At 46.2% G+C, this 13,387-nt stretch overlaps 1 protein-coding gene across 1 annotated transcript in view; it reads right to left on the bottom strand.

Annotated features, from left to right (window-relative positions):
• Positions 1 to 12,232, bottom strand: part of LAMA5 (laminin subunit alpha 5) — a 207,426-nt gene extending 195,194 nt beyond the window's left edge. The window contains exon 1 of the mRNA XM_083447232.1: positions 11,606 to 12,232. Coding sequence (XP_083303358.1) covers positions 11,606 to 11,917 — 312 coding nt within the window. The 5' untranslated portion in view covers positions 11,918 to 12,232. The remainder of the gene's footprint in view (positions 1 to 11,605) is intronic.
• Positions 12,233 to 13,387: the final 1,155 nt, after the last annotated feature.

Here is a 13,387-nt window from a genome sequence, read left to right as displayed (position 1 = left end):
GATTTCAAATCTGCACTGATTTTTTTGTGGGGGGTTTTAATAGAATTTCTGAGCAACATCAGGTATGAGGCTGCTGCTACTATAAAATAAAAGATAGGAACTGTAGAAGAGTAACTACATGAGTTGCATGGAATATCTAAGTTAACGGTCCAGCACAACTATGGACTGACTGGGTAAATCTGGGCAACACGCCTGGGAGCCCAGTATTCCTCATGTGGGGGGAAAAATGGAAGAAAACATGTTGTGTGGTTGGAGAGAGTTTTTTAAATGAAGCAACCTGCTCTGAGCCTTAGAGTTAGGATGGGCTAAAATAAATATGTTGCTAGTAATGCCAAGCCAAGCACATTTGGTCTAAAAATAAACGTGACATTTGTATCGAACCTAGAGAGTTCTTTTGTTTATTTGTTTTAAATGTTTTCGGAAAAGTGAAGCATTAGGTCAAAAGTAGGGTCTCAGCAGGGGCGTAATTTGCTAGCCGGATTAATGGCCTTCTGCTCTAGCAGTAGACTGGATCAGTGCCTCCACGTAGGCCTGCCGTTGGTTGCTATGGTAACGGCAGCATGACACCAGGCCGAACTGTCAACTTCTTTCAGGCCTTTGGTTCTTCTGTGAAGGAAATGAAGCCAACACTTAATGGGAAAAATGGGACAATCGATTTGCTGCAGTAATAGGGTTGCCATACGTCCGGAATTTCCCCAAGCCAAACCGGTATTCAGCCTCCTTAAGCAACATCCGGGTGAAAATGACTGAAATGTCTGGGAAAATCCAGACATATGGCAGCCCATGTTGGTAGTATAGATTTTGGCAATTTTAATTTAAAAATACCTCAACAACTTTTGCTATTGTTGTTGAGATTTGTCCCAAGATCACTAGTCCACCAAGATCAAACGTTTGCCAACGCTGCTCATCTATCATATTAAATAAACAACATCATTTCTCCCATTAAGGAAAAATGTATGTGGGAGCGTGAGTTGGTGTTTGGTTTCTCACAAGCAAGATAAAACTGCGCATCATGTTTATGAAAGTCCTGAGAAAACAAATCCCATCAACCTTGTAGATCCAAGCAAATTGCAACAATAGGTTAAATTGCAACAATAGGCTTTTCTCAAGAAGAGAGATGGGAGACCTAGAAAGGTTTTGCAGCAGCAGACAAGGATGTTACAAAAAGGGTTGTGGAATTTAATACCTCGGCAATCAGAGCAAACTGAGATAATGGAGCGGGTTTGAATGGAAGAGCTTCCTCTCAAGCAATTGCAAATCTAATCCTTTCTCTCATTTTAAATCTCCCATTTAAAGCAAAGGGATTGTTGAGGTCTTTGCAGAGTGTAATAGAAACCTGTGAGGAAGTACGTTAGAACCAGGAAAACTGATGGGACAAATTTCTAGCATTCTTGCATTGTGTCGATCCAAAAGCTACTGTCCACACAGGTCCATTTTGTACATCAGTTGATGGATTAGGCCCACTTGAAAATTGCTGAGGGCCTTAGTGGACCACTTAAAGGTTATTCTAGCAACTGCAATGTGCTGCACTATTATTATCTATTATTTTTATTTATTAAATGCCCTTCACCCTGAAGTCCCAGTTCAAAATAGAACATTAAAACCATTTAAAACAACATGCAATCACGTTGGCCACTGTACTGTACATAGTGCTGCTACTATTGCATTTTTCCCCCCAACACAACGTCCTTGAATCAGAATGGCCTTTCAGATATCTGCTTTCTCCAGTCCACACAGAGCTTTTAGGAGTGATCGGCTTACTGCCACAATGGCAAACCAGGATTTCAAATACTCATAAGCCGTGTATCAACTGTGCCAATTGCTGCTGGTTCAACCATTATAGCAGGATCAGCATGCAAGGGAGCAGAATACCTCACCAACAGTATATAAAAAAATAAAAATACAAAGGCCAACTGTTTAAGGATGTAAAAGTACAGCCCAAGGTATAATATCAACCAGAGAGAAAGATCAAGCTCTCCCTGCCATTAAAACTTCCACTATCAGCTACACAGTGTCCCTCCATCAGAGGCACAGAACTCATGGCACCATGACTCATACATGGCTCAAAGGGAATTTGGGGGATCAAAGGGAATGCATGTAAACTGCTTCTGATTTTTGTCCGAATCCTGCTCAGCTTAACCCTCCCACTGAAATCAACGGGACTTAAAAGCGCTCACTACGTGCCCTAAGTTTTCTCTGGAGTAAGAGACACTAGTCTCTCATGGGTCTCTCATAGTAGACAGCCAATGAAACAACCCCATGCACACACAAACATCCCAGTTACTGTACTGACATTCCAACCGCTACTATAGGAAATGGAGAAAAAGGGCAGTAGTAAAGAGAAGAGCAGAAAATGTGATAAACCCCTGTGGGCACGATGCAATGCAACCTCTCAATTTTTAAAAAATGGCTTTCAATTTGGATTTCTGCACTTACTGCTACACTGAATTCATAAGGATTGCCTACTTTGAGATTAACACTCAAATAATTATACTGGAAGTACAAGAATAAAAAGATCCATTGTTACTACTACCACTAATATTGAAGTGTTTAGGGTTTTGTTACTAAATAGCAGTTAAAATCAACAACCCAATAATAGGCTGTTAAGTTGTTGGGGGTTTTTCCACCTCAATCTTAGGAGAAATAGGGCATTGTCTTTTACAGAGTCAACCCATTGATTTACGTAGTTCAGTATTGCCTCTGCATGATTTCACACACAGTGGTATCTCCCCACCCTATAGTGGACATGCTGGGGATCAGAGCTGGGGCCTTCAGCTTGGTGTGACCACTGAGCTAGCTCCCCCTTCCCCAACCTTATATATTTATTTACAACAATGATGTGATATGGACAATAGAAGGATGCTACAAGTCCACAGGCCTATGTGAAGTGGCCATTCATTTTGATGCTTGCTCTGTACTGCTTTTAAACGTTTTTATGTTGCTGTTTTGTGAACGGGTGGTATATAAATACTTTTATAAAAAAAATAAATGGCTATAAAGAACCCATGAGGTATCATGGTCAAGTGTGTTGGGCTAGGGCCTGAGAGTCCTTGGTTCACATCTTCATCCATTCATTCTCTCTCTCAAGCTAATGTACCTCACAGGACTGATGCAACAATGAAATGAGGTTGTAGAGAATCATGCACACTACTTTGAGCTTCTTGGAGGAAAAAATGGGATGTAAAAATAATAAATAAATTGAAGTGTCAAAGCCGACTGTAGTTAAAATTATCCGTGTAAGAACTTTGTGCTTTAACCATTCTCTAGCGAACTGAAGGTGAGAAAGAAAGAACACTTATGATGTGAAACTCTATCCTCAGGTGGCTATTTTGATACACCTATGGAAACAACTTCTTGGGAGAAACGCCTGCTTCTTGGGAGAAAAGCAATGACAAACCTATACAGCATCTTAAAAAGCAGAGACATCACCTTGCCAACAAAGGTCTGTATAGTTAAAGCTATGGTTTTCCCAGTAGTGATGTATGAAAGTGAGAGCTGGACCATAAAGAAGGCTGATCACCGAAGAATTGATGCTTTTGAATTATGGTGCTGGAGGAGACTCTTGAGAGTCCCATGGACTGCAAGAAGATCAAACCTATCCATTCTGAAGGAAATCAGCCCTGAGTGCTCATTAGGACAGAATGTGAAGCTGAGGCTCCAATACTTTGGCCACCTCATGAGAAGAGAAGACTCCCTGGAAAAGACCCTGATGTTGGGAAAGATGGAGGGCACAAGGAGAAAGAGGATGAGATGGCTGGAGAGTGTTCTTGAAGCTACCAACATGAGTTTGACCAAGCTGCGGGAGGCAGTGGAAGACAGGAGTGCCTGGCGTGCTCTGGTCCATGGGGTCACGAAGAGTTGGACACGACTAAACAACAACAACAACATGGAAGAAACTATTCTAATGGCCCATCTTATATAAAGATTAGCTCTTCCATGGTTTTTCTCCATAGTTTTCCAGCCTGTGGGTGTGTTCTACTGGGGAATAATATATAAGGCAGTGAAGGTGAAAGGGTGAGAGCAAGCTTAAGTGGTGCAACTTGGAGAACTCTACAAACCAACTCATGAGTTCATTATGGTTGCGTCAGCCAACGGAAATTGAACATACATCCCCCTCTTTTTCTCCATGCCTTCATTGTTGATTTAGTCACTAGGGAGCGTTGAAATCCCTAAAGATAATGAACTAAGAACGGTGACCTTTCAACTTAATACCTCCTTTCCTATGCCTTCCCTTTTTCCCCCTTCAGTGCTGCCCACTGTTAGGGGAAGGAACCAGCCACAAAAGGATTTTACCAAAGCACTACAGATTGGCCAGAGAAAAATCAGTCTAGGAAGTACGGCTTACATCAAAGGGGCAGCAGTATCAAAGCCATACAGAAGAACACGAAGGGGAGCAGCAACCACAATCCAACTCAGCATTATGAATAGCCAAAGTTTGTTTAATTGGAAGTTGCTGGTAGTATCCAAGAAAGGACGTATGAATGGCGCAAGACTGCAATTGGAAGGGCACAAATCAGACATGGTGAAAGAGGCATAAAGAGTTGCCTTGAGAACTTGGGTGCTTGACATAAGCCTCTTGTGTGCAGGTATTACATAGCTGGTTATAGAGAATCTGGCATGATAGCCTCACGCTTAAACAAGCATTGCCTATCAAACACCTAGTCTTTAACATGTAACAAGTCTCTCTTAGCTATCGCTCTTTTAGCATTCAAGGGTGGTGGTTACTATCAGGTATGTTCAGAATGGACTGAAATAAAAGAAACAAATCGGCTGCCCTTGTTCTTGGGAAGCAATAAGCCTCTCCCCCCCCCCAAAAAAAAACAGCTTATTGAATAAATAAGTTACCAAATGGATAAATTGTGGTGACCAAATCCAAAGCCCCATTTTCAAGGGTGGCTGGTTCACCCCAAAATAAAAGAATAGTTTTCAATGAAGCTGAACTTTTATTAGTGTCTACATTTCACCCAAGCCCAGATTCTCATTTCAGCTTAACACTAAAACAAGACAACAGGGAGAGAAGCCCTTTTGAAAATCCAGACTCAAATGTCACTTTGGAAACCACAATGGTGCACTTATAGGCCACTTCACACAACCCATTCTGTGTTTGGCCAGGTGCCCTCCCCCAGGCACACAATTTGGGCTGCACTGTGCCAGTTACCAACAAACAAGGTCAACTGAATAAGTCATCAGCACCAACATTTCTGGAATCCAGGTACCTCCTCATGCATGCATACCCTCCTCCTCACCAATATGATAACTGCCTGCTTCCTTTTCTGGTTTACCCTGCTCTACACATGTTCTACACCAGGCACGTCCAACAGGTAGATTGTCCAACAGGTGCTCACACCTTTCTTCCTGCAGGGTGTCTGTTCCTAAAAAAAGCTAAGCTCAACAACTTCGACCTGAACCCCCCAAAAGATCACTGCCAGCTTTTAAGTCTGTGAGTAGATCGCAGTCACTTGGGAGTTGGCCACCCCTGTTCTACACAAACTTGCAAAGCAAAACATGGGTGGGTTGATTGTTAGCTGGAGATTGCAAGCAGCTAAAGCTTTGGCCATTCAGAGTACGTAAACCTATATCCAAATTCAACCATAAAACAGAAACATAAGCCAAAATGGTTTCTGCCATGCTAATTTTTCACTTATGTGAGTCAAGTGTCTTCGACTGCGAATGTATTAATTTAATCCTCCTTAATCTTACACAGAGGAAGGGTGCCAGGTGAACGGGCATCTCAACTTCTTCCTGACCCAGCACGAGCCACAATGGTCCCTGCTGCTAAGGTTTGTCTTAAGACTTTCTTCGCACACTGGGGAAGGTTTCAAATTCCACTTGCTTTCCAACTCCTATGGTTGCCCTTGCAGGATTTACAACAGGCCTGGGACACAGGGAAGTAAAAGCTCACTAGCTTCCCCCCACCCCCAGCCTTTAGCAAATCCTCTCTTGCAACTGGTCTCCCCTCCATCCCAGATGTCCACAGTTGTTAAGCAAAGCGCAAGCCACTTTGAACAGCAGTACACTTTTGCCATCCACATTCCTAGGAAATTCTTGGCCTTGGGTGCATGTGGCCTCTCAGTCAGGTCCCAGTTTAAGCAGACATTTACTTTGACATAAGCCTGTAATAATTGTTTATCCTTAACACACCCTTCTTTCCCACCCACATTCCTTCAAACAATTTGCAGACTTATTCACACCTATGTTCTCAACATTCAACACTCTCCATTTAGGGTTGGGTAACAGAGGCACTTTTTCCAAAGTGTTGCACATGATATTACAGAACAGAAGCATGGTTGTGCCTGGTGTGTAAACTCAACCTTTCTCTGTTCCCAGCTCTTGTTGATTTGCTACACACCACAATGCCTGTATCACACCACCTTCGGCTCCCATAAAAAATATTTACTGTCTGTCCCCAAAGTAGTGTACACCTGCACATCTGTTTTGAAATGGTTTGGAAGAATACCAGATCCAAACCTTCAAGTAAATATGCATAGAAGCATTTGTAGCAGGCTGATCCCTGAATATTCCTGGCATTCCACACCAAGGTAGAGAAGCAACCCAACAAAGTTTGTGCTATCAAAGCAGAGCAAAAGGTGGTGCCTCCGTATTTTAGGGTTTATTTAAAAGCCCAGTTCACATTTAACACAAAACCAAGGTTTAGGATTGTAAACATAAGCCAGAGCAAGTCTCTGGATTGTGTATTCCCCTCTTCTCATCCACTGAGTTCAGAAGCTTCAGCTTACTTTTAAATTAACCACAGTTTACCATTACATCGAAAACCTAAACTGTGGTTATTGAAAACAAGCAAACTTAATGAACTTAGATTTATCATAGTTTGTTCAGGAAAGCTGTGCTTAAGCTAAATCATAAACAAAAGTTTCTGAATTTTCATTGTGGCCATGCCAGAGGCACCAGTCCAAGATCTAGGCTTGTTCTTGGAAAACTAAACTATGGGTTAACATTTCATCCTGATCTGTGTAATTTTTTAAATTTTTTTTAATTAGGGTTGCCATACATCCAGGTTTGGCAACTCAAGTTTAATGCTGTCTCAAGAGCTTATGAAGCTGTCATACAGAATAACTTTTATGTCCCAAGTTACTGACAGCTACTTCTAAGATTATGATTTCCCTTAAATGTCCATTGTTAGGGCAAACATGTATGGGATGTTATATGGGCCCTAATGCAAAGAGAATTAACCACTGGGTATGTTCAGATGCCATGTTATTGTGAAAGCAATGAGCCCAGCCTCCCCCACACCCTCTTCTTTCAATGCATCCACAAAGCTCAGAAGGTTTGATTCTGTTTTTGATTAGCCATAACTTGCTGGGTTGTCCAACAAACTGTGGTTAATTTTAACTATGGTTTGCCCAAAACAACCCAACTTCAAGCTATGGTTTATGAAGCTGGCTACAAAATTAAGATCAAAGGTAAAGGTACCCCTGCCCGTACGGGCCAGTCTTGACAGACTCTAGGGTTGTGGCCCATCTCACTCAAAGAGGCCGAGGGCCAGCGCTGTCCAAAGACACTTCCGGGTCACGTGGCCAGTGTGACATCGCTGCTCTGGCGAGCCAGAGCCGCACACGGAAACGCCGTTTACCTTCCCGCTAGTAAGCGGTCCCTATTTATCTACTTGCACCCGAGAGTGCTTTCGAACTGCTAGGTTGGCAGGCGCTGGGACCGAACAACGGGAGCACACCCCGCCGCGGGGATTCGAACCGCCGACCTGACGGCAAGTCCTAGGTGCTGAGGTTTTACCCACAGCGCCACCCGCGTCCCAAAATTAAGATTAACCATAGTTTAAAGTTTAGATGTCGTGTTTAAACTACTGTTAACTGAAACTGGGGGAAAGCTGCCAATCTCCTCCTAAGGCCAGCTAAATTCCTCTCATAATAAATAAGAGACTAAATGAAATTAATGTGGAATAAATTAGCCGCAACTTACTTGCCTGGTCACTTTCCAGGGGATATAAGCAGAACTAACTTTCCCTGCGGAACGCGGGTGGTGCTGTGGTCTAAACCACAGAGCCTAGGGTTGCCGATCAGAAGGTCAGCGGTTCGAATCCCCGTGACGGGGTGAGCGCCATTGTTCTGTCCCAGCTCCTGCCCACCTAGGAGTTCAAAAGCACGTCAAGTGCAAGTAGATAAATAGGGACCACTCTGGCGCAGTGGCGTGGTGTGGGGGGTGCAGGGGGAGGGGCGGTCACACCGGTCGCAATATCTGGGGGTTAGGGTTAGGGGGCGCAAATCCACGGGTTAGGGGCACAAATTACTTGCCTTGCCCCGGGGGCTGACAACCCACGCTACGCCACTGCTCTGGCGGGAAGGTAAACAGCGTTTACGTGCGATTCTCTGGTTCTCAAGAAGCAGCTTTGTCATGCTGGCCACATGACCCGGAAGCTGTATACTGGCTCCCTCGGCCTATAGAGCGAGATGAGCGCCACAACCTCAGAGTCGTCTGTGACTGGACCTAACGGTCAGGGGTACCTTTACTTTCTTTCCCTATGTTTGGACTCAATGTTTACAGCAGGGTTGGGGAACCTCCATTCCAGGGACCAAACACAGCCATCCAGGCCTCAGCCCTCTCCCCAAGCCACACTCCGCTTTGGCTCTACTATCACCTCTTTGAGTGCTTTTGTATGACCAGAATGTGTCCTTGAACATGTGGCGATTCCTCTTGCTTGCTCGATGGGGGAGCATGTGTTGTGTTTAGAAACCTTTGATTTTATTTCCCCCATGGCTAGAAAACCTAATGTACTAAGACTCATATTCATTGCCCTGCACACTTTTTGCCTTCTGACCTACCCTCCGGGCTGGACTCTGGCCTTTCTCAAGTCTCAGTGGCACCTTGTGCAAGACCAAAATTCACCACTCCTGCCTCTCACCTTCCGCTCTGGCTCAATTCATTACCTCATAGGTGCGATGCCCTGCAGCAGCCTCAAGGCTTGGTGCCCAGTTGGGTGGAACTGCTCACTCCAAAATCCACCTCTATGCCCAACACTAGCATGTAGGGAATGCTGCCCTAGTGGGAAGAAAATGGTTCCCCATCCCTGGTTCAGATGCTGCATTTGTGCTATACAGAAAAAAGCCGGTGCCTGCCAATTGCCTGCACTGTTCTTTTATAAGACATTAAACTATGAGTGGAGATACCTGGGCGAGCCAAGGTAGAACTCTAGAGGACTTGCTTACTAGAGAAGCTCCTGTTTTGAGAAAATGCAATGATCCCTCTTAACAGTCAAAAGTTTTCAGTGCAAAGAAGCAACTCCAAAAAAAAGCCAATCATAGAATTGTAAGAGACAGCTCAGATCACCTAGTCCAATCCCCTGCGATGCTGGAATCTTTTGCCCAAAGTGGAGCTTGAACCCGCCACAACCCTCAGATTAAGAGTATCACGCTCTTGCCAGCTGAGCTACCTTAATTCTCTCCTCTATGTATCTTTTTTTATAGGTGATCCAGTGAAAACACAGAACTCCGAATTCTGAGCAAGGAAGGAAAAAAGAAAAGGTGCTTAGAAAAGGGCAGACCAACTGTGCCGCTCTGAAAAGCAGGTTTGCTTCACAGATATTGAGCTGTAGATGTGGAAGCCATGTAACACCATAGTTATGAAATGAAGAGGAATATTCGTAGTTGGGTCTCTGGCCATGAACTCAACTGGCGGCAGTGGCGTAGCGTGGGGGGTGCAGGGGGGGGGGGCCGGCCGCACCGGCCGCAACATCGGGGGGGGGGGGCACTCGCACTCGCAGCTCTCTGCCCCCTGCTAAAATCCACGGGTTAGGGGGCTCAAATTACTTGCCTTGCCGTGGGTGCTGACAACCCACGCTATGCCACTGACTGGCGGTAACCCTGAGGCGGGCTACTATGCCTCAGCTCCCACAGATAATAACAGCACTGGGCCAACCTTACAGGGTTGTTGTAAGGAAATGAACATTAGGTCTCCAAGCAATACACACACACACACAATTATTAACTAGTAGCATGAAATAGGCTGATGTGTTTTCTTCAACACAGGTTTTCTGCTATTATGTTCTTAAAAAACCCACTGGAATTCTTTTGTATGCCTGACAAAAAAGAAATGCATTTCAGCGGCCAATCACATTTGAGTCCAGGGTCAGTCTCAATCAGAGGCTGGCATTGCTGGGCAACTGCTGAGTCCCATGCCCCAAAATGAGGCCCACTGCCAAATCCAAGAGGGCTCCCCGGGCCCTACTGCCCCTCCTCCTCATGGACGCTTCCTGATCACCTGGCCCCTCTAAGCATGTGAGCAAGAAGAAAGACAAGCAGCTTCTTCTCACTTTGCCCTCTCCTGGAAAGTTGCAGGGACTGTGCCCAAAGGGGCAGGAAAAGCAGAGAGTATGGGGGTGGCATCTTGACCAAGAACTGCTCCCCCCAAAAACACCCAACCCTGAAGCCAGGATTGTCTAAATTTCAACATTTTTGAAAGAAAGTGCTTAAACTTTCCCCTACTACAATCAACAAGTCTTTATTGTTATTTTTTTTACTTTAAGCCAATGCTTAACTTTGACTGGATCGCAATATTATTATTTTTTGGCAAATGGGCACCCTCAACTTGAGAAAACAGAAAATTGCTTTTTTTATGGAGAGGGAAGCAGCGAGCACCCGCTGCATTCAAGCATACTAATAAAGCACACAAATCAGAGTTTTGTTGTAAGTTTGAGCACGTTGGGTCTAACCGTAAAATGAATGGGCCACAATTTATCCAGCAGTAGCCACTTGTTAACTGTGTGTGTGTGTGTTGTCCTGCCAAACGTGAACAGAATCTTACTGCCCCCCTCACAACACTAGAATTCTGATCAGCTATTTAAGTGCTGTATGACTCCCACTTGGCACAGGAGCTCACACACCAAGCTTAACAAGCAGCTGAGAAGTTACCTCTTGGCAGATGGTTTGTCTGTACACAGTCAGTGGAGGTGGGGGCGAAAAGAAGAGTAATTGCATCCCTCCTTGAAACTGGAAGGTGGCACAGCCATTCAGTCCAGAGTCACTAAAAAGGTCTGCTAAATTCAATGCTCCTTTCAGAAGTCCACATTATGAAGCGCAGAGCAAACATGTGCTCTGTGAGTGTGCAAACAGCCACAAACACACACTTGCCAGAGACACTTCCTTCCCAGACCTTTTGTGTGCCTGCCCCATTAACTGAGAATCAATCCACCAACCTCAAGTCAACTTGGGAGATAACAAAAGAGGAAGGAGGAGGGGAGATTTCGAGATTTCTAGCCCACACTGGCGGAGGAGCCAGCCAAAAGTTATGCGCTGTTATAAATTATTGCAAAGCCAGGATGTATACCGTATTTTTTCCCACCCTCTTCCTTCATCCTGTAACAGCCCACCTGAGAGAAAAGTCCCATCGCGGTCCACGGGGCTTACTCCCAGGAAAGAAGGCACAGGATTGAATCCTCAAGTTGCGCGCTCTCCACGATGCAAAGATTCGTGCGTGTTTCGTGATATAAACAGGTCGCCAGCAGGTCCCGGGGCGGGTTACAATAAAGCTCATCATTACAAAACACATAAAACAAATTACAGCCACAGTAATAACAATGCAAGATGCGGCCATATGGAAACTAGAAATCAGACAGCCTCCGATGAAAATACTGTACCTGGATGGTTTGGTTGGGGTCCCCTCCCGCTACCGGCCCGCCCACGAGTTTGCAATACAAATCCTCCACGGCTCTGGGGGTCTTGGCGCCGGAGTCTTCCTCGCCGCAGGTCGCGGTGGCCGAGATCTTGGTCCCCTCGGCCAGGTTGAAGTAAGGTGGGTGCAGGCTGTGGCCGTTCACGTCCGCGTGGAAGGAGACCGGCTGCCCTTCCGAGCCAGAGGGCACGGTCGCGGCCAGCAGCAGCAGCAGCACCAGCGGCGGCGGCGGCACCACTGGCTGCGCGCAGCGGACCTTCCCCGGCGCCCTCGCCATTTTTTCGCGATTGGCAATAAAGCAAAAAAAGAAAGGAGAAATCCCGGAGGGAATTGGGATCGGGGGAAATGGGAAGGAGCGACTAGTGTTTCCCCCGGAGAGCCATGGCTGAGGATCAAAGGGCTAAAGGTCCCCAAAGCCGAGGAGAAAAGGAGGCAGCGGCGGCGGCGGCGGCGGCAGGACGCAAAGAGGAAAGTTTCCCGGCTGCGGCGGTTTCCAAGCAAGTAGCAACGAGGCTGCGCAATCGACGCATCAACCTGCAGCTGGAGCCTCACCAACTTGGCGACTTGGAGAGAGAGGCGCACCGTTTCGCCCCAGGAGGAGGGGATATAGCGGGATCCGAGGCGGGTTGGGGTGGGTGGGATCGACGGGGGGAGCGGAGGAGGAGGAGGAGGAGGAGTGGCCGCCGCGCGGGGATTATTCATGCTCTGATTCTGCCCATTGTTTTGGCCGCCCTCGCGGCTCCCCTCCGGGGTTAACCCGTTCGCGCGCCGGCCCAGAGCAACGTGGGAAGCGAACAATAAAAGGCCCCGGGGTTTGGGTGGCGGCCGCTCCGCGCTTGTAAAGCAAAAGCCTGCAGGATGATGAATTATTTCTTTTTTAAAAGCGCCCCCCCCCACGCCCCAAGGCACTTTCCCAAGCGGCTGTGAAAATACGCAAAGTTCCCTTGAGATCCTATATCTGCATTTACGCGGGAGAAAGCCGCACTGAAGTCACCGGGGCGTAGTGCAACCCCTGCATAGGATCGGGTGCAAGGGTGCGATCCTCTGCAGGCGCGATTACTTGGGAGTAAATCTTAACTTTAGTTTTTCTTTTTTTAAACGATGCGCGTAGGATCCCGCCGCCCTATACAAAGCGAGGAGAGCGAGCCCTACTGAACTCGATGGGCTTACTCCTGAGTAAACTCGCAAACGGGTTGAACACTGCCTAAGTATCCTGGCATGCTACTGTGCAAGTCCGATTGTCTTGTTACTAAAGAAGAGAGCAGAACAGAGCATTAAAAAATAGCAAACGTTCTGTGGCCAAAATAAGCAAAAGCCCATTTTAAAAACATATATATACTCTTAGGACTCGACCCTATCTGTGGTTAGCTGGAAACAAGTCCCATTTTGTTCCAAGCAATTTACTTCCAAATAAGGTCACAATCCTCTTTATGCGCACTTACTTAGAGCTTGGGAGTAAGCCCCCTTGAGTTCAGTGAGACATTTGGGTAAACCGTGCAAAGGAATTCACACTGCACCTGTGTATCTGTTGCCAATAATCCCAGTCTATTCTGGGATGGCCCCTTCATGGATCACTGCCTTGCCGTGGCGAAGGAGCTTGAAGAACTCAGAGAAGCTATGAACTATGCCGAGCAGGGCACCCAAGATGGACAGGTCATAGTGGAGAGTTTTGACCAAACGTGATCCACCTGGAGCAGGAACCGGCAAGCCACTCCAGTATCCCTGCCAAGAAAACTCCATGGACAAA

Source organism: Podarcis tiliguerta (genome assembly GCF_965153285.1).
Source record: "Podarcis tiliguerta genome assembly, chromosome: 6".
Classification (NCBI taxonomy): Eukaryota; Metazoa; Chordata; class Lepidosauria; order Squamata; family Lacertidae; genus Podarcis; species Podarcis tiliguerta.
This window is presented reverse-complemented; position numbering and strand designations above follow the sequence as displayed.